The sequence below is a fragment of the Anomaloglossus baeobatrachus genome, chromosome 2 (genome assembly GCF_048569485.1).
Source record: "Anomaloglossus baeobatrachus isolate aAnoBae1 chromosome 2, aAnoBae1.hap1, whole genome shotgun sequence".
NCBI lineage: Eukaryota > Metazoa > Chordata > Amphibia > Anura > Aromobatidae > Anomaloglossus > Anomaloglossus baeobatrachus.
The window spans coordinates 505,220,230-505,241,195 of NC_134354.1; the positions used below are offsets into that span (position 1 = coordinate 505,220,230).

Below are 20,966 nucleotides of genomic sequence, written 5' to 3' on the forward strand. Positions count from 1 at the left end.
CGGCCGGAACATGCCGCCCACCTCCTTCCTTCCTCCTTTCCGGTGGACGCAGGTAGGATGATGTTCATCATTCCTGTGGTGTCACACACAGCGATGTGTGGTGCCGTACGAACGACGAACAACCAGCGGCACGCACCACCAATGATATTATGAAAAGGAGCGACGTGTCAACGATCAACAATTTTTGACGTTTTTGCGATCGTTGATCGTCGTTCCTTTTAGTCACACACAACGATATCACTAACAGCGCCAGATGTGCGTCACGAAGACTGTGTCCCTGATGATATATCGTTAGCGATATCGTTGTGTGTAAAGTACCCTTGAGTATAGGCCAGCAATGTAGTTAACAGTCCAGACAAAAGGGTCTCATTCTTCTTTATAGAAACAGATACAAGTAAGAACTACCTTAGACTTTTAAAAATGTTTTTTATTTCAGCTTTCTTTTTCTGTACAATATTTACCATACTTTACTGTGTATTTATATATCAAGCTGTCATGTACATTAGTCTTTCATGTAAGCGTTGTCACTAACTAAACTTAAAAATAGACATACCTCCACTGTTAAAGTAGAATGCAGATAACTAAGTGGACATGACAAAAGTGGAATGCATTTGTTTAAGTGTTGGCATGAAGGATAAAGACTGCAGAGACCAGACCACCAAAGAATTTACTATTGACTTAAAGTAAAACTTACAGCACCAGCTTTGTTTCTGATGACTTTCTTTATGTCAACATGTTGTACATTTTTCTTTAGATGAAAGGTTCTAAATTTGTTGTAGTAACAAGAAAATCCTATTCTCCGATGCAGAATAAAGGGAACTTGTCAGGCACCCTTCAAGAGATTGACAGGTCTTTATGTAGGCCAACGGGAGAAACGTGTCAATTTCTTGCAGATGGGAAAAACTGGCCAAGGGCATAGCTGGACTAATCTGATCTCTGACTATGGTCCTCGCCTGACTCTTCAAAACATAATTTCCCTCAAACACCGGAGGATGTTATACCTGATGCAACCATGGATCCAAGCTGCAATTCATGTGTTCGCAGTTTGGGCAGCATGAAATGCCTGACAGGTTCCCTTTAAGACACCATGATTACTGACAGGTTTGATATGTTCTGACTCTAAAGTCCCTGATTGCCCTGAAAAGATGTTTATGATGCTCAAAAGTCTCTCAAGAACACAAAATAGAATAAACAAATGAGAGGAAAGTGGTTAAAAAACCCCCCTCAATATTTTCACCTATTCTGACTCCTTATGCCCCCTTGACCACAGCACTTTGTGGAGGTCATTAGGCACAAAAACCCAAGACCCTCCAGTATCATGGAGCTGTGGTGGCATAATGAGTCAGGTGAAGGCACATGAAATATGAGTATAATGTGTTTTATTGTAACGCAACTGCTTCCTGGACCAAAAAAAAAGACTCTAGAAAATGAAGGCTGGTTGACGGCTTTGTGCTGGATTTGCGTTAAGTTTATTTGTTTATGGATTGATTTACTCATCTTTGTTACGGTTTGGTGACTAAACTTACCCGCACTACTAGTGTAGCTCTGTGCTTCTTGCTGTACATTGTAGGTGTAAAGCCAACAGTAATTAATGTCCCTGCAGTTCCAAGGGGAAGCAGTTCTCCAGATTGTGGGGATACACAGAACTCCACGTCACTTCCTTGAATAAAATATGCACTAAAAGGCTCTGGATACCTTGTGAAAGTAAGAAAAAATATTCAGCTATAATAAGATTTTACTTTGGAGCAAATTAACATTTACAAAGTGAAGAAGAATAAGATGCTTTAAATTGAATTGAAAACGAAAAACAATCAGATTTTGTAGACGCGATGGTAGCAATACATAATGATAGAAACATTTCTCGGAAGCATTTTTCTGTCTACTGCACTGATTAAAAGGATAGAAATGTCAGCATCAAACTGCAGTTCAATCCGTCACTATAGTTTGGCCTGAAATGCCATTATACCTGTGTCACGCAGCATTGTGTGCCCTGGGAAATAAGGAAAGGTCGTACACCTTAAACGGTCAGTGTTACAAAGACTGATAGAAGTGGTTTACTCTTGTTATGTATGTCCTGGACAATTTATTACAACTCTTATTTTTAACCAATTCTTTAAAGACTGTCACATTTTACTTGAAATGATATGAGCTATACTGCACAAAGTCATATATTTGACAGTATTTTACATGTTCTACAATGACCAGTTGGGTAGAAATATCTCTTTATCCTGTCTTCAGAAAAATATAACAGTGAATGAGACAAGGCCGGAGCAATGACAATGCAACACCAATCGATTCTAGCTCAGAACTAATCAGACAAATCACCACTCAAAGATATATTTTATTCTTGTATGGTATGATGCACATTCAGTTTTAGCCTAGTAGGCTGTCAGAGCAATCAAATCTATGTCATTTTTCTAACAACTCTATTCTTACAAAGATTTCCACCATGATGTAGGCTATCCAGTACATATTAAAAGTAAATGGAGTATGGGCCTGGTTGGACCCAAGGAGTGTCACATTTGTATATAGCCGTGAAGCCCTTCCTTTATAGTGGTCAGCAAGTCTACAACTAATAGATGTGAGTTATAGATAATGAGCAAATGCCAAACCAAAGCCTCAAACTAAATCCTAACGAATTGAAGGAGTATTTTCCCATGCTGAGGTTGAGTCGCATGTGAGTCACCCATCTAGTACTCTCACATCTTCAGATCATGCTAGCTTGCTCTGACATCCCCAAACCTTTCACAATGGGTCATGAGTTCCAGCTTTGATGAGCCCTGGGAGGATTCACTGCAAGAACGCATAAGATAATAGCATCATAACTTTATGGTGTGCTCTGAGACCTTGTGCATGCATGCACAAAACCCTCCCAGGCCTCCTCAAGACTGGAAGTCTGAGTCCAGTGTGAAAGGCTCAGAGATTTCAGCTCAACTGGTGGCATTCTAAAGTTATGGTGAGGAATGGACAAGTGACCTAGTGGTGAGGAGTCAGCAAAGAAAGAAATGAGTGGAGGGACCAAGGAAATTAGTGTTGCAGTATTTTATACATCTTAAATTTATTATGCTTTGTGGTCTGGTGAGAACTCAGAGCATAATAGGGGCCAATAAACTCACGTAAAATAATACCTCTGCAAACAGGCAAATTCGAATTTTGCATATTACGTTCATCTTTAAACAAGACTAAACTCAATGCAGGTGTTGAAAATGTTTGCAGCTAGCAAAAGAAGGAAGAAAGAGAATATAAATGCAGATGGACTATCCTTAAATGGGTATTCTCATGCATTAAAATTGCTTTAGTCGATTAGCATGAAAATAAAAAAAAATATATTTTTTTTTTACTTGCTTATTCTATCCTCAGTCAGATATTATGAGAGCTTTATCTTACATAGTATTCACCTTGTTTCCAAAGAATTTGTGGAGATTGGTCAACAGAGCCTGGCTGATTATGCACTTTAGTTACAATTAAGGCTGAGGAGTTAATGCCTGAGACACCAGCCACCCCTCTCCAGCCCATTTCTTTCTATATAACAGTCAGCTGCTCACCTCCTTTCCTGTCAGTTCTTATCTGAGAAAAGACATACACGTGAAATGTGCGTCTTGTCACCTGAGGACTATCTCACATGTTTTTGAAATTCCGACATATATTAGAGCAGGATACATTATTTGACTTTAGATAAGTGTGCAGTGATTTGATTTATTTCTTTATTATTTGATCTTCTTTAATATACAGTTTTTGTGTTATATGTGTATATTTTTATAGTAAATAATAAAATTATATATTTTTTATTGATTGTTGTGGGTGGTTTATGAATACATTTTGGATTTATGTGAAGGCAGTAATTACACTACAGCATTCCACTCTGCATACTGATGGGGACGTTTTATTAATATGTCCCAGGTAGCAACATGCACATATGCTATATTAATATTGTGGCAGTTTTTGTCTGAGCTGATCTTAGTAGTTTTGCATAATCACAATCCCCCCTTGATTGCCTGGCCCTCAGCTTTGTCAGTTTCCAGAGTAGATCTAATCACGGCTCTCATTTCCCTTAGCCATGTGCTTGTTCAAATGCACTATGATCTCCATCTGCAAATATAGTTATTGTACACTTTAGAGAAATGACAAAAGCAGAAGGACACTGACCTGAACTGTCACTCAATGATGAATGCGAGTTCCTCCCTCACCACCAATATCCATGAAGTAAGGAGAATGCAGAGCTGTGAACTGCTCAAGAGTCAACTTGAGAATGTGCCTTTTAAGATAACCTATCATTGTTTGACTCAAACTATGCTGTTTATACTGGCCATATGTATAGCTATTCCTAGCAGTTAAATTAATTCCCATTTCCCGAGTGAAAAAGACTAAGCTGCAATAACACAGACATTTATACTTGTCCGCAGTTTTTGTATAAACAATTGAGTTGCATTGCATACTAGACCGCTACTGACCCATTATACTTCTGATCATGAGGGCATAGGTGTCGGAATGTGAGAAATAACAATTTATCAATGACTCGCAATACTTATTCCCAGAACATCCCATTTGGGATGTTCTAGGATATTTTAGAACCTCCAAAAAGTAAAATGTTTTAAGGTGTAAGTGCAGATAGATACATTTCAGTTTAAGCATTTTTTTAGAGCACCATACTATTAAAAAATGTACTATTTAAAAATAGCTAAAACATTTCCACATTAGTGCTGATAGGCTGAATTAATAAGAAGTATTAGGTTCCATAGCAGTGGTACGGCCAATGGTATGTATGCTATTGAAGACCAATATTGTAGATGTTGCATTTTTACATTTGAATTACAAACCACGTAAAATGTAATCTGGATTGATTTTGATAACTAAACAGCCATTTTTTGTAACAGGATTTATTCCTCCATTTAATTGCTCCTTTTGACCTCAAACAACTTTCTACTGCTAAGCATGGGAATCCGGTCGCAATGAAAACTAAATAAATACAGTTATATTTAAAGTTTTAATCAAAATATAATCCTCCCTTTCAACTAAAATGAAATTCACACAAATAACCTTCTTCTACACTGTGACCTAACCTCAGCAAATCATTGGCAATTAAAAAAATAATTTCAACTGTAAATGCCTACTAAAATAATTATAGGATGCCATACAAGACTAATAAACAATTAATATCAACCTGATAATTAAAAGTTAGAAAAACAAATGAGTTTTAGTGTTTACAGTTACAAAGCTGGAATATCATTTTGTTGTCCTCTAAAAAAGGAATATAACAGAAAATAGCTATCTCAAACTAATTAAAATGGTGTTCTATTATTATCCAAAGTGAGAACTGTTCTAATAAAGCAAAATAGGTTTGTATTTTGTATTATTTTTTTACACAAGAAACTTGAAAATACCCTATAAAACAATAGACACGGTATTTGCCCACAGAGTTTTTTGAGGTGTCTTTTGGAGCAGGTCCACTAAGAAAAATACTTTTAAAATCAGTCAAAAATGCTTGACATTTGCTCTATAATCACTTATATTGTAAAATCTTCCTGTATATATATTCAGTATCTTGAGCATTTTTCTTACACTTCACGGTTTGAAAAATGGCTGATGGGAGAAAAAAAAAGTGTATATAGTTTCTTTGAAGTGTTTTCTGAAGGAAAACACTCTAAAATAGACACTGTCTGATATTAAAACTGCAAAAAATAATCAAAACTGCTTCAGAAAATGCTTCAGTAATTGAAAAACTCCTCCAAAATCTCCCCAAAGTATGAGTGCTTCCTAAAGTGGTGTATCCGTGATAACTCTTTGTTTTTGACCACCTAAAAAAAATTCTGCGTGTAGAGATAAGTGGTTATATTGAACTGGAATTTAATTTTACTTCAATATTACAAAAATTCACATTTGCTAAAATGTGGATTTTTTTAAAATTCCCTTTGTCACTGGTTGACATTATTCTGAACTGTAAAGGTCTAACAAAAATAAAAAAAATGTAAAAAAAAAAATTTTTACATACCTTACTACTCACCTCTCTAGGATCTCAACACCTGACTGTCACCTGTCCAATCCTTGTCACATTTTCTTATTAACATCGGCAAGAGCGGAATCTCAAGGACTCTTCATGTTAGGAGAGTCCCAGTCAATGTCATGTCCAACATGATATGAAGATATTAATCAGAAACCTCCCAGGCATCGTCAGAGCTGGAAGTCCTGGCTTAGGCTCTGTGAGCACGTTGCGTCGTGTCACTGCAGAAAATTCTGCAGTGATTTGACAGCTCATATGCGTTTCAACTCGCTGCAGAAACACTGCATAATGGATGAAGTGTTTCTGCAGAAAAAATGCCAATTTCATGCACTCTGGATGCTGCCTCTCTCGTAGACAAAGTGGGAGCTGCATCCAAAGCGCATGAAAGAAGTGACATGCTGCATTTTTGAACGCAGCAATTTGGATCAAAATTTCAGCATCCAAATCGCTGCGCTCTCAAACGCAACGTGCAGATGGATTATGCACAATCTTCATAGATTGTGCAGGGGACGCAGGACGCATGCATTTATTTTATAGTGCTAGACACAGCGAAAATGAATGCAAGACGCACACGTGCGCACATGCCCTAACAGTGAATTCAGCAGTTGGGGCAATAATAACATGTAGTGAGAATAGGACAAATAATAGTGAGGAGTGTAGGGGCTGGAGAGGAGAATGGTAAGGCATTTATTTTATAAGTAGTTACTTTATTTTTACATCTTACATTTATTATAGTATGGGATCTAGAGAGACCCTAGCCTAGAGCATAAAAAGGACATTAAAATTGCAGAAAATACCTTCTCTGTGACCAATTTTTCTGGGAAAATCCATGTAACAGGTCTATTTGAATCTTGTCTGTTAGGCTCATCTTTATCCGTTTGCACATACCCCCAATACATTTTGACAAATTGTGACTTTGACTGTGATTTTTTATCCAGAATCTCCAAGCAGAAATTCTGCATGGTATTACATACAAGCAAAGCGGATAAGATTGTACCAAATATTTTCAACATACTGCATAAACTATCCACAATGAATCTGTGCAGAAACTGATCTGTGTTGTAAACTCTAAAATAAATTTATGCTGTTGGTTTTCCCTGCCAATTTCAACTTTGGCCATGCATAGGTTGAAGTCTGTTGAAAATTTAAAGCAGAATTTGTGATATAACTTCAAAAACTGAAAATTTTTTCGTCTATCAATATGAATATCGCTCATATATACAAAGCAATTTCTAAATAAACAAATTCCTACATAAACAATGAAAATCACAGTCATTTTACAGAAATGACAGGTTGAGCTCATCTTTTTTTAATAAAAAGATAGTCCATTAATACTAATAAATGTTAAGATAAAAAACACATACGTATACTGTATTTCTGCAAAATTTGTTTTCTGTCTTACAAAGAAATGTCATTTTAAAATTCAAATCAAGAACTATAAAATTATAGAGTATAAAGTTGAATTGAGCAATATAGTGCTTATAAAGTTAGGAATGTATGTAAAATGTAAAATAAAAACATAATTTCATATAATTCTTTTTTACATCTTCAGATTGGACCCTTTGCATCCCTTGTACCCCTTAAAGTTCCAATCGAAATCCATTGTAAATTAGGTTTAATAACAAGATTTCCAAAGTGTCTGCTGTTTATAATAAACCAAGAAATTAAGAACAGTTTAAATACCCCAGTTCAACTAATATATCAAGTGGTTTCACCAAATTTCACACAAAATTACATTTTTAATAACTACCTCAGTCTCAAAATTATTCCTCCCCTTCGTGACAAGTATCTTTAGTACTAAGTAGAATCCCTTTAGCTGTTATGAACTGCTGAAAATGTGATGCATAGCTAGACTAACTTATGGCTGTGTTCCTGAGGAAACTTAGCCCATTTTTCATAGGCTCATAGCTTCAAGTTAACTAATATTCTTGGTTTTTCAAGACAGTGGGCCAAAAAGTTAAGTAAAGAGATCATTGCCATTTACAATCAAGGAAAAGGATAAAAAAAGGACAGCAAAAGCCATAGACACTTTTGGAATGACAATTGACTAGATAAAAGTTAGATGGACACTGGCTTCAGTAAATCGGCATGACAGAAACAAGAAGCTATCACAAACTAAAGAGGAGGCAGGTGGCCAAAATCCCCCAAGTGACTACAAAGGACATGCAGCAAGATTTGGTGGCAAGAGGCACTAAGGTTTCATTTTACACAGTAAGTTGCATAAATGTTAAAGGTCTCCATGTCTGGATTCCAAGATGCACTTCTCTACTGACCGAAAAGCTCAAGATAAGTTGGCTCCATTATGTTCAAAATAATATAAATAAGCCACAGAAGTTTTGTGACTCTTCTGTGAAGTGATAAAATGAGAATGGAACTTTTCAGGCCTATGGATCAGTGTGTCTATAGCACCAAGAATGAAGAACACGCTGAAATGAACACCCAGGAATTAGTGAAGTATGGTGACTCACTAATGTTCTGGGGCTTCTTTTTTTTTGGTATTGGAAAATTACAATGGGTGGATTCAATCAAGTATCAAGGAATCCTAGGACAAAACATCCTGTTTTCTGTGAAGAAGATAAAGATTAGGCATCACTGGACCTTCACGCAGGACAGTGATACCAAGGATTCCTTAAAGTGTACCAAGGCTTGGGAAGTCCTGGAAGCTTCTGGAGCGGCCATCACAATTACTTAAGTTAAACCCAATCGAAAATATTAGACACTATTTGAAGTAGGCGGGTGAAGCATACAATTTAAGAAATATTAGTGAACTGGATGCCCATTCTCATGAGAAATAGTGCTACAAACAACAGCCAAAGGGGCTTCTACAAACTAATAAAGCCACTTGTTTTGAAAGTGTTGAATAATTCCCTGACTGCAATAGTCACTAAAAGTGGCATTTTGTGTTTGATTTGGAGAAGCCAGGTGCTATATTAGTTCTGTTAAGGTACTTAAATTGTTCTTTTGGGGGTGTTTTTTGGCTTCCTGTAATCATCAGAAAAGTCCAAAATTTATCCAATTAACCTAGATTGCAATGGTGGCTGAATAATTTTGATTTCAACTGTATGTGTATAATATTAATACTATACATAAAAACAAACATGTTCATCACAAATATCATGGAGGAGATTTATCAAAACTACTGCACACAAAAAGGGAGGCGATTGCCCAAAGTCACCAATCAGCTGTAATGTAACACTACCACTGGTAATGGTATTAAAGAAAAATAAATTAACTACCTTGTCTGACTAGTTAGTCGAAAGCCAATGGCTGATTCTTTGTTTAGTCCGGCTGCTTCAATCTGAATTACATCATCCACATTTGGTTCAGTGGCAATAAACTGAATCGGAAACTTCCAGATTCCACCAGTTACACATTGTACAACAAGTACAGCAGAATGCCTAAAAAAGCAATACAATAATGAAAACTGTAAGATGATGCAGATGGTGGACATTGATGAGAACAATTTCAAATATGGGTATGAACTGCATTATATTTGGAAATTCTTCTTGCATTCGAGTTATGCTTAAGTTTGGCTTCTGCCACTTTGCTAAGGAAACACAGGTAGATGTAAAGGGAATCTGTCATGTCCGGAATCTCTTTTCACCTGCATATGTACAGTATATACAGTGTATGTGTGTATATATATATATCTCTGTAGTAAGCAGTGACTATAATTGTTCCCTGAACGGCCTCCATGACTGGAAGTGAGTGGCTACCACGAGAGTATAACTTCATTTTTTTTTTAAGTTATATTCTCGTGGTAGCCACTCACTTCCAGTCATGGAGGCCGTTCAGGGAACAATTATAGACACTGCTTACTACAGAGAAGGCACGGCACTATGATTGACAGTGTGCTTTGTAGCATGTTTGTGTATGAAGAGCAGGTTGACAACCAAAGCTCACTGTAGTAAGCGGTGACGGAAATAGTTTCCTGCGCCTCCCCAATGGTTAGAATCAAGTGGCTGCTTGAACAGTAAAACCTTTTATATCCCTGTAGTATTTGAATGTGACAGATTCCCTTTAAAAAGACTGTGTCAGCACAAAACAAGTTCAAAACAAGTACAGGTGCTCATCGTATCATGGTGTGGCCAAATATTTAAGTTTCTGCTTCACTCTCCAAGTGACTGATGGGGGGGTTAACCTCTGTTTGTGAGGCATCCCGTTATTGCACTACGGGTATGCAGTCTCAATCTGGGGACTGTTCATCGGGCCATAGAAATTGCTCTTTTGGATATAAGAATATTTGTAAGATGGCCTTAATGCTTATGGACCTACTGTGAGTCCATTCACTTTCCCCTGATGAACCCCGCAAAAGGAGGGGGGAAATGCATCAGGATTTTTTGCTGGATGATCCCAGCAGATAAGTTATCCCTTGCTGGGATCTTAGTTACTTTTAAGCCTATAGCATATTGATGTTTTTGTGTAGCTTCCGTTCTCCCTCTACAACCTTTTTATACAGCCTCCAGTGATTTATTCCCCTGTGAGTCTGCTCTATGACTGAGTTGTTATCATTACTATATTTATGGAAACTATTTTTGAATACCTCATAATCGGAGTTGAGGCTGTGTTGGCACTTTTACTTACACTTTTGGTGACGGGTGCCATTTTTGGCAACAATAGTTTAATAGGGATAGAATAGGGGCAGTCGACGCACAGCAGGGGGTATCCAAAGAAATAAGGTGCACCATGTAGGTAGGAGAGAGGGAAGGAATAGCTAGTCCCTTGCTGGCCCCCCTTTTTCTACTATTATCATTATCACATCTGAGATCGGCTTGTATAGATTTATACCTCACTATCCACTCACTAGTTGTTTTGACTTCTGCACTCACTTTACATGAAATTAGTCCAAATCAAAACTATGATAGTCATTACACTGCATAGTTTTTTAACAATTTGACTTTTAACTGTAATTAATAAAGCATTTGTTTTAGAGGGTGTATTTTTGGTCTACAGCATATAATTGTCCTCTATTTTTCTATTTTCTTTGGTCTTTTTCCTGCAGTTTCCCAATAATTAGAATCAAGTGGCGGCTTGAAGAGTAAAACCTCTTTATTATCCTTGTAGCATTTTTGGATGCGACAGGTTCCCTTTATAGAGACTGTGTCAGCACAGAACAAGTGCAAAACAAGTACAGGTGCTCATCGTATCATGGTGTGGCCAAACATTTACGTGCACCTTCCTAACTGCTTGTTTTCCCTTTATTTTCATCCACCCCTCTTCTTTGATTGATGTCCTGGCTTCATAGAGACAGAGAAGGGCAGAGATGGAGGGAAAACAAGCTGTTGGGAAGCTACACTGAAATGTTTCACCACAGCATAATGCACCAAGCGCATGTACTTGTTTTGAACAGTCATTCTGTGCTGACTGTCACTTATTATTCGAATGTATTATTTAGCCTTACCAAACATTATATATGTGATAGTCCCATGTAAACTGCATATGAAGCATTTTTGGTAGCCAAATTATTTAGCACTGTTAAAAAAGTCCTTCCGAGTTTTTTTTTTTTACTGAATTGGTGCATATACAGTGGGTGAAAAAAATATTGACCACGTCACCAATTTTCTAAGTAAATATATTACTAAAAGTGTTACTGACATGAATTTCTCACCAGATGTCAGTAACAACCTATCCAATCAACACAGGCAAAAGACATAAAACCATATATGTCCAAGTAAAATATATCTTTGTACCGTGTTAGCCAGTAGAGATAAAAAAAATTGTTTAAACGAACAGAGAGTCCTCAGTGGTTGATACCTTTTAATGGCTAACTGAAAAGATGGTAATAATTGCAAGCTTTCGAGACTACTCAGGTCTCTTCATCAGGCATGGTAGAACACAAAATCTGAAGAGGCACATATTTATACACAACAGGACTTTAGAATATTTTCTTGCTGTCCTGTTGTGTATAAATATGTGCCTCTTCAGATTTTGTGTTATACCATGCCTGATGAAGAGACCTGAGTAGTCTCGAAAGCTTGCAATTATTACCATCTTTTCAGTTAGCCATTAAAAGGTATCAACCACTGAGGACTCTCTGTTATTTTAAACAATTTTTTTTCATATATGTCCATAAATTTAGTTATGTGCAGAGATGAGACACCCCCCTAGAGTTCGAGTTCGGTTCGGTTCACCGAACAGAGGCTCCGTTCAACGAACAATCGACGAACCGTTCGACGAACCACTCGAACCCCATTGAAAACAATGGGAGGCAAACACAAACACATAAAAACACATTATACATGTACACATACAGTTAATAAACATTGCCATAACACTTACAGGTCCCGCGACGCGTCCTGCCCTCTGTCTCCCACCGCTTTTCCTTCCAATAATCACTGCGTCCTCCCGGTAACCAGCACTGATGATAGGACCTATCGTGACGTCAAAATAGCATGTGACCAGTCAAGTGTCTATTATCTCATTGGCTACAGACTGGTCACATGGCTAGATGTCATGCTAGGTCCTGTCAGTGCATCTCTCCGGTACGCGGTGATCGTTCCAGCATCTCCATGTACCGGCAAAATGCTTGGCACATGGTCGGCTTCCCCGTTCATGCATGTGGGCACTCTTTACAAAGTCAGACACATGCAAGGACTGGATGCCACAGCCGGTGAATAACGGAGATCACCGTTGCTATAGCAACCCGCCTGTCAGCGGTGACGTCACCGCTTACAGCACGCAGCTTCTGCTCACTCACTGAGTAAATAGACTGCACAGGAGCAGCAACGTTCCTCCTCCCATGCTGTGCTGTCTGATGTAGCAGAGCTGCATGGGTTCAAGGAGAAAGAAGACAGAAGACCATGGATCATGAAGGGCTGACAGGGAGTAATAAACATGGAGTCCCTAAGTGTGTCTGTGTATTTATTTCTATTAAAGTATTTTTTCTCTGTGTGGTGTCTTTTTTTTAATCCTCTACTGGAGATTCTTAATGGCTGGGTCAAACTTGCCTGACATTAAGAATCTCTGGCTTAATACTAGCTAGTAAAACAAAGCTAGTATTAACTCATTATTACCCAGCAAGCCACCCGGCTTCAGGGCTGCTGGAAGAGTTGGATACAGCGCCAGATGATGGCGCTTCTATGAAAGCGCCATTTTCTGGGGCGGCTGCAGACTGCAATTCGCAGGAGAGGGGCCCAGAAAGCTTGGGCTAACCTATGCTGTAGATTCCAATCCCCAGCTGCCTAGTTGTACCTGGCTGGACACAAAAATGGAGCGAAGCTCATGCCGTTTTTTTTTTTAATTATTTAATGAAATTCATGAAATAATTAAAAAAAGGGCTTCCCTATTTTTTTAGTTCCCAGCCGGGTACAAATAGGCAGCTGGGGGTTGTGGGCAGCCACACATGCCTGCTGTTCCTGGCTAGCATACAAAAATATAGCAAAGCCCACCTCATTTTTTTTGTGGTGGGCAAAAAACTCCTGCATACAGTCCTGGATGGAGTATACTGAGCCTTGTAGTTCTGCAGCTGCTGTCTTCCCTCCTGCATACACTAGTGAATGGAGCATGCTGAGCCTTGTCGTTCTGCAGCTGCTGTCTGCTCTCCTCCATACTGACAGACAGCAGCTGCAGAACTACAAGGCTCAGCATACTTCATGAAATAATTAAAAAAAAATGACGTGGGCTTAACCCAATTTTTGTGTCCAGCCAGGTACAACTAGGGAGCTGGGGATTGCAATCCGCAGCTCAGGGTGGCCAAGCTTTCTGGGCACTCATGCTGCGAATTGCAGTTCGCAGCCACCCCAGAAAATGGCGCTTTCATAGAAGCGCCATCTTCTGGCTCTGAATCCAACTCTTCCAGCTGCCCTGGTGATGGGTCACTGTGTAATAATGGGGTTAGGGCTGGCTGTATATTATCAACTGGCCCTAAGCCCGAAATTCATGGTGTCACGCCAATATTAGACATGGCCACCATGAATTTCTAGTACAGATTAAAAAAAACACAACACACAGAAAAATATTTTTATTAGTAATAAAACACAACACAATTAGTGACTCCATCTTTATTGAAATAAAGAACCCCCCTCCGCAGTAATCCTGGGTCAGGGGTCCCGCGCCGTCCAATCCAGATCCAATATCATCTGATCGGTTTGCTGGAAGGCAAAGCGGTCAGATGATGTGTCAGGTTCAAGTGCCTGAATCACATGACACAGCAGCTGATTGTATAAACGGCTTTTATACAATCAGCTGATACATCAGTGCAAAAAAAACCCAACAGACTACACACTTCAGTGCAGACTCCTGTCCGACAGCATCAGCTGATAGATTAGCCGGCCGGGCGATAAAAAGCCGGCCACACCGCTGGACTTATAGTGTCAGCTGATTCTGTCAGGCGACCGCATCAGTTGATCATCGCCAGGTCTGAGAAAGAGAGAGAGAGAAAGAAGAGAGAGAAAAGATTGAGAAAAGAGAGAAAAGAGAGAGGAGAGAGAGAGAAGAGAGAGGAGAGAGGTGAAAGAAAGAGAGAGAGAAGAGAGAGAGGAGAGAAGAGAGAAGAGAGAGAGATGAGAGAGAGGAGAGAAAAGAGAGCGAGGAGAGAGAGTGAGAAAGAGTGAGAAAGAGGGAAAAAGAGAAAAAGAGAGACTGAGAAAAAGAGAGAGAGAAAAAGAGAAAAAGAGAGAGAAAGAGACAAAGAAAGCGAGAGAAAGAGAGAGAAAGAAAGAAAAAGAGAAAAGAGATAGAAAGAGAGAGAGGAGAGAAGAGGGAGAGGAGAGAGAAGAGAGAGAAGAGGAGAGAATAGAGAGAGAGAGAAGAGAGAGAGGAGAGAGAGGAGAGAGCGAGAGAGAGGGAAAAAGAGAAAAAGAGAGACTGAGAAAAAGAGAGAGAGAGAAAAAGAGAGAGGAGAGAGAGAGGGAGAGAGAGAGCGAGAAGAGAGAGCGAGAAGAGAGAAGAGAGGAGAGAGAGGGAAAAACAGAAAAAGAGAGAAAAAGTGAGAAAAAGAGAGAGAGAGGAGAGAGAGACGAGCACGAGAGAGAGAGAGAAAGAGAGAGAGGAGAGAGAGCGAGAGAGAGAGAGAAAAAGAGAGAGAGAGAGAGGAGAGAAAGAGAGGAGAGAGAGAGGAGAGAGAGGGAGAGAGAGAGAAGGAGAGAGAAAGATAGAGAGAGAAAAAGAGAGAGAGAAAAAGAGAGAGAGAGAGAGGGGGGGGGGAGAGAGAGAGAGAAGAGAGAGAGAGGAGAGAGCAATGCAGCCTCATTCCGTGAACTGCTCCGATTTTAGAGGTGTGTCCCGCGGCTCACAGCTGATGTCCGGCTCCTCCCCTCAGTGCATAAATAAATTAAATTATAATTATAAATATATAATAATTATAATTTAAAATTAAAAATAAAAAAATAAATAAATTAAATTCTTCACCGGGATCGGGACTAGAACTTGTGAAGTTATTTTGGTAATCTTGAAGTCTGCATTGCTGAAGTTTCTGCTGACCGCGTGATTCACTTCATTGCTACATGGAGCTGATACAAAGCACTTGTGTTCTGTAGCAGAGCTGACAGTGTCGTGTGGATTACATCGGACCTAAAGGGGTACAGTTAGGTCCAGAAATATTTGGACAGTGACACAATTTTCGCGAGTTGGGCTCTGCATGCCACCACATTGGATTTGAAATGAAATCTCTACAACAGAATTCAAGTGCAGATTGTAACGTTTAATTTGAAGGTTTGAACAAAAATATCTGATAGAAATTGTAGGAATTGTACACATTTCTTTACAAACACTCCACATTTTAGGAGGTCAAAAGTAATTGGACAAATAAACCAAACCCAAACAAAATATTTTTATTTTCAATATTTTGTTGTGAATCCTTTGGAGGCAATCACTACCTTAAGTCTGGAACCAATGGACATCACCAAACGCTGGGTTTCCTCCTTCTTAATGCTTTGCCAGGCCTTTACAGCCGCAGCCTTCAGGTCTTGCTTGTTTGTGGGTCTTTCCGTCTTAAGTCTGGATTTGAGCAAGTGAAATGCATGCTCAATTGGGTTAAGATCTGGTGATTGACTTGGCCATTGCAGAATGTTCCACTTTTTTGCACTCATGAACTCCTGGGTAGCTTTGGCTGTATGCTTGGGGTCATTGTCCATCTGTACTATGAAGCGCCGTCCGATCAACTTTGCGGCATTTGGCTGAATCTGGGCTGAAAGTATATCCCGGTACACTTCAGAATTCATCCGGCTACTCTTGTCTACTGTTATGTCATCAATAAACACAAGTGACCCAGTGCCATTGAAAACCATGCATGCCCATGCCATCACGTTGCCTCCACCATGTTTTACAGAGGATGTGGTGTGCCTTGGATCATGTGCCGTTCCCTTTCTTCTCCAAACTTTTTTCTTCCCATCATTCTGGTACAGGTTGATCTTTGTTTCATCTGTCCATAGAATACTTTTCCAGAACTGAGCTGGCTTCATGAGGTGTTTTTCAGCAAATTTAACTCTGGCCTGTCTATTTTTGGAATTGATGAATGGTTTGCATCTAGATGTGAACCCTTTGTATTTACTTTCATGGAGTCTTCTCGTTACTGTTGACTTAGAGACAGATACACCTACTTCACTGAGAGTGTTCTGGACTTCAGTTGATGCTGTGAACGGGTTCTTCTTCACCAAGGAAATAATGCGGCGATCATCCACCACTGTTGTCATCCGTGGACGCCCAGGCCTTTTTGAGTTCCCAAGCTCACCAGTCAATTCCTTTTTTCTCAGAATGTACCCGACTGTTGATTTTGCTACTCCAAGCATGTCTGCTATCTCTCTGATGGATTTTTTCTTTTTTTTCAGCCTCAGGATGTTCTGCTTCACCTCAATTGAGAGTTCCTTAGACCGCATGTTGTCTGATCACAGTAAAAGCTTCCAAATGCAAAACCACACACCTGTAATCAACCCCAGACCTTTTAACTACTTCATTGATTACAGGTTTACGAGGGAGACGCCTTCAGAGTTAATTGCAGCCCTTAGAGTCCCTTGTCCAATTACTTTTGGTCCCTTGAAAAAGAGGAGGCTATGCATTACAGAGCTATGATTCCTAAACCCTTTCTCCGATTTGGATGTGAAAACTGTCATATTGCAGCTGCGAGTGTGCACTTTCAGCCCATATTATATATATAATTGTATTTCTGAACATGTTTTTGTAAACAGCTAAAATAACAAAACTTGTGTCACTGTCCAAATATTTCTGGACCTAACTGTATTTGGGGATTTTAATAAAATGGTGAAACAGGGTGTTTTTTTGTCTTTTATTCCTAATAAAGGATTTTTCACTGTGTGTGTTTCTTTACTTTCACTTTCAGTTTAATGATGGAAGGTGTCTCAGGGAGATGCTATGATTAGCTCATTATTACCCCGATTGCCACCGCACCAGGGCAATTCGGGATGAGCTGGGTGGAGTCCCGGGACTGTCGCATCTAATGGATGTGGCAATTCCGGGCGGCTGCTGGGTTATATTGTTTCTTTATACTGGCTGGTATCAAATATGGGGGAACCACTTTTTTTTTTTAAATGTATTTATTTATTTTACTGCACGATATCATTTAAAATTAAAAATAAAAAAAAATAAATTAAGTTCTTTACCGGGACCGGGACTACAACTCATGAAGTTATGCTTCTTAGGCGAGCGCTCTATCCACTGAGCTACTGCCTCTAATGAGAACGATAGGCAGATTTGGTAATCTTGACGTCTGCATTGCAGAGTGAAGTCTCTGGTGACAGCGCGATTCACTTCATTGCTACGTTGAGAGGACAAAGAGCGATCGTGTTCTACAGTGCTGCTGCATCTTCATGTAGCAGAGCTGACAGTGTCGTGTGGATTACGTCGGACCTGGATGTGTATTTGTGGATTAATAAACTGGTAAAAGAGGGTGTGTTTTTGTCTTTTATTCCAAATAAAGGATTTTTCGCTGTGTGTGTGTTTCTTTACTTTCACTTTCAGGTTGATCATGGAAGGTGTCTTGGGGAGACGCTTGTCATGATTAACCTCTTATTACCCCGAATGCCACCGCACCAGGGCAATTGGGGATGAGCTGGGTGGAGTCTCGGGACTGTCGCATCTAATGTGCGCGGCAATTTCGGGCGGCTGCTGGGTAATATTGTTAGGGTGGTGGGCTCCCGATAATGTGGTGCTTTCCATCCTGACAATACCAGCCTCCAGCCATGTGGCTTTATCCTGGCTGGTATCAAATATGGGGGGGAACCGCATTTTTTTTTTTTTTTTATTATTATTTATTTATTTTACTGCACGATATCTACCCGCCCACCTGTGGCTGTGATTGGTTGCAGTGAAACAGCTGTCACTCATCGTGGGGGCATGTCTGACTGCAACCAATCATGGGCGCCGGTGGGCGGGGAAAGCACAGAATACCTGATTGAATAATGAAGCGGCAGCCATTTTCTAAAGAGGTAAAGACGCCGCAGATTTCTGACAGCCATGCAGCGACGTGCCCGTGATCGGTGAGTAGGAAAGAGAGAGGTATTGTGCTGGGGACGCAGGACGCATGAAGATAGCAACATGTGCACATAGCCTTACTGTGAAAAGCCACATTTTTGCTGATCGAACTGTTCTCGAACCTAACTCGAACTGTCGAGCTTTTAGCAAACACCCCCCAAAATCACTCAAACATGAAATTGGCGAACCTCGAAAATCGCTCATCTCTAATTATAATATATGGAGGACTATGGAATCTACTTTATACATGGACTATGGGGTGCATTATAAAACATGGAGGACTATGTGCTGCATTATAATATATGGAGTACTATGGGGTGAATTGTAATGCATGGAGAACTATGGGAAATGCATTATAATACATGGAGGACTATGGAGCTGCACTCTAATATGAAGGGTTATGTGGGACCCTTTATACTATTTGGAAGGCTATGTGGGGGCCATTATAGTATTTGGAGAACTATATACAAGGGGGGACAAAGATACAAGCAGGGGATGGGAACGTTTTGTGCTGAGGGAAAAAGGCTCTTTCCCTCATCACCCAGCTTTCCTATGCTCTGATATACATCTTCTCTCAGCACCCAGCTTACCCATTCTCTGATATGGGAAAACTGGGTGCTGAGGGAATGATGTATAGCAGAGCATGGGGAAGCTGGGTGCGGAGGACAAGATAAATATCAGAACATAGGAAAGCTGGGTGCTGATAGAGGGATTTCAGATAATAGGAAACCTGGGTGCTGTGGGTATGAGCCAAGTGTCAGCATCATTATCCTGTACCCCGAGTGTCAGTGTCATTATCCCCTACCCCAAGTGTCGGTGTATGTGGAGGGGGGGCCCAGGTCTGAACTTTGTACCGGGGCCCATCCAACTCTAGTTACGCCACTGGTCGTCAGCGTTTACTTCAGTGCCGCAAAGCATTCAACTGAAGTAAAGCACAGACAACAACAGTGGCGGCTCCTGCACCGGCTGCGATCACAGAGGGATCTATGTGCCTGGGGTCCGCAAAAAGCAGGTAAAAAGACAACGTGGGAATGGAGGACAGGTGAGAATAATTTTTTGTGAGCATGTGAATAACGGCATAATAGGGGACAAGAAGCAGACTGGAATCAAGACATTACTAAAGGATAGGCACATTACTACAGGGGACAATATGGGCGCATACTACAGGGGAACAATACGGGGCACATTACTACAGGAGACAATATAGGCACATTACTACAGGGGAAAATATGGGGCACATTACTACAGGACACAATTTAGGCACATTACTACAGGAGATAATATGGGCACATTACTACAGGGGACAATATGGGCACTTTACTACAGCGGTCAATATGGGCACTTTACTACAGGGGACAATATGAACACATTACAGGGGATAATCTGAGTACATTAGTACAGGGGACAATATGGGCACAATACTATGGTGGTCAATATGGACAAAATAGTACAGGGGACAATATGGACATATTACAAGGGACAATGTCGGCACATTACTACAGGGGCCAATATGGGGACATTACTACAGGGGACAATATGGGCACATTAATACATGGGTCAATATGGGCACTTTACTATAGGGGACAATATGGACACATTACAGGGGATAATATGGGTACATTAGTACAGGGGACGATATAGGCACATTACTATGGTGGTCAATATGGACAAATTAGTACAGGGGACAATATGGACACATTACTACAAGGGACAATGTCGGCACATTACTATAGTAGATCATATGGGCACATTACTACAGGGGACAATATGGGTACATTACTACAGGGGACAATTTGGGCACATTTGTACAGGGAAAATATGGGCACATTACTACAGCGGTCAAAATGGTTACTTTATTACAGGGGACAATATGGAGCACATTATTACAGAGGACAATATGGGGCACATTACTACGGGGGAAAAGATGGGCACATTTGTAGAGAGGACAATATGGGCACATTACAACCAGTAGCTGTTGCATTTCCCTCATTAGACTTATACTTGAGTCAATAAGTCTTCTCAGTTTGTTGTGGTAAAATTGGGTGCCTTGGCTTATAATCGGGTTGGCTTATACTCGAGTATATACAGTATTTTGAAAATTGGTGACTGTTTAATACTCATTTCACCCGCTGTATGTATGTAGCATAGTCTGTTTGTTAATATACTCTCCTACCACTGTCTTCTCTGGTATTGAGTGCCATTCTGTTCCTCTACTTAATGTCATCACTGTTCTTCAGACTCTCTAAATCACACTGTGCTCTGTATGACCTTGAAGTGACTTTTACAGTGTAAACCTATGAAGTGTCAGAACAAGGCTCCATAAGCTTACATTGCATATAGAGTGAACCGGGTAGTCTAAAAAGTGATGACGTCACTAAACAGAGGAGCGTAATAACAGCACTGGATACCAGAGGAAGTGGCGGTATATGAGTATATTAACACACACTACATGCAGTTGAAACCAGAAATTTACATACACTATCTACAGGTAAAATATATCTTTGTACCGTGTTAGCCAGTAGAGATAAAAAATTGTTTAAAA

At 39.9% G+C, this 20,966-nt stretch overlaps 1 protein-coding gene across 1 annotated transcript in view; it reads right to left on the bottom strand.

The window, feature by feature from the left end:
• The window catches only part of CFAP47 (cilia and flagella associated protein 47), a 1,094,449-nt gene that overhangs the window by 23,764 nt on the left and 1,049,719 nt on the right, over window positions 1–20,966 (bottom strand). The window contains 2 exon segments of the mRNA XM_075333814.1: window positions 1,527–1,695; window positions 9,235–9,396. Of these exon segments, the coding sequence (XP_075189929.1) occupies window positions 1,527–1,695; window positions 9,235–9,396 (331 nt within the window).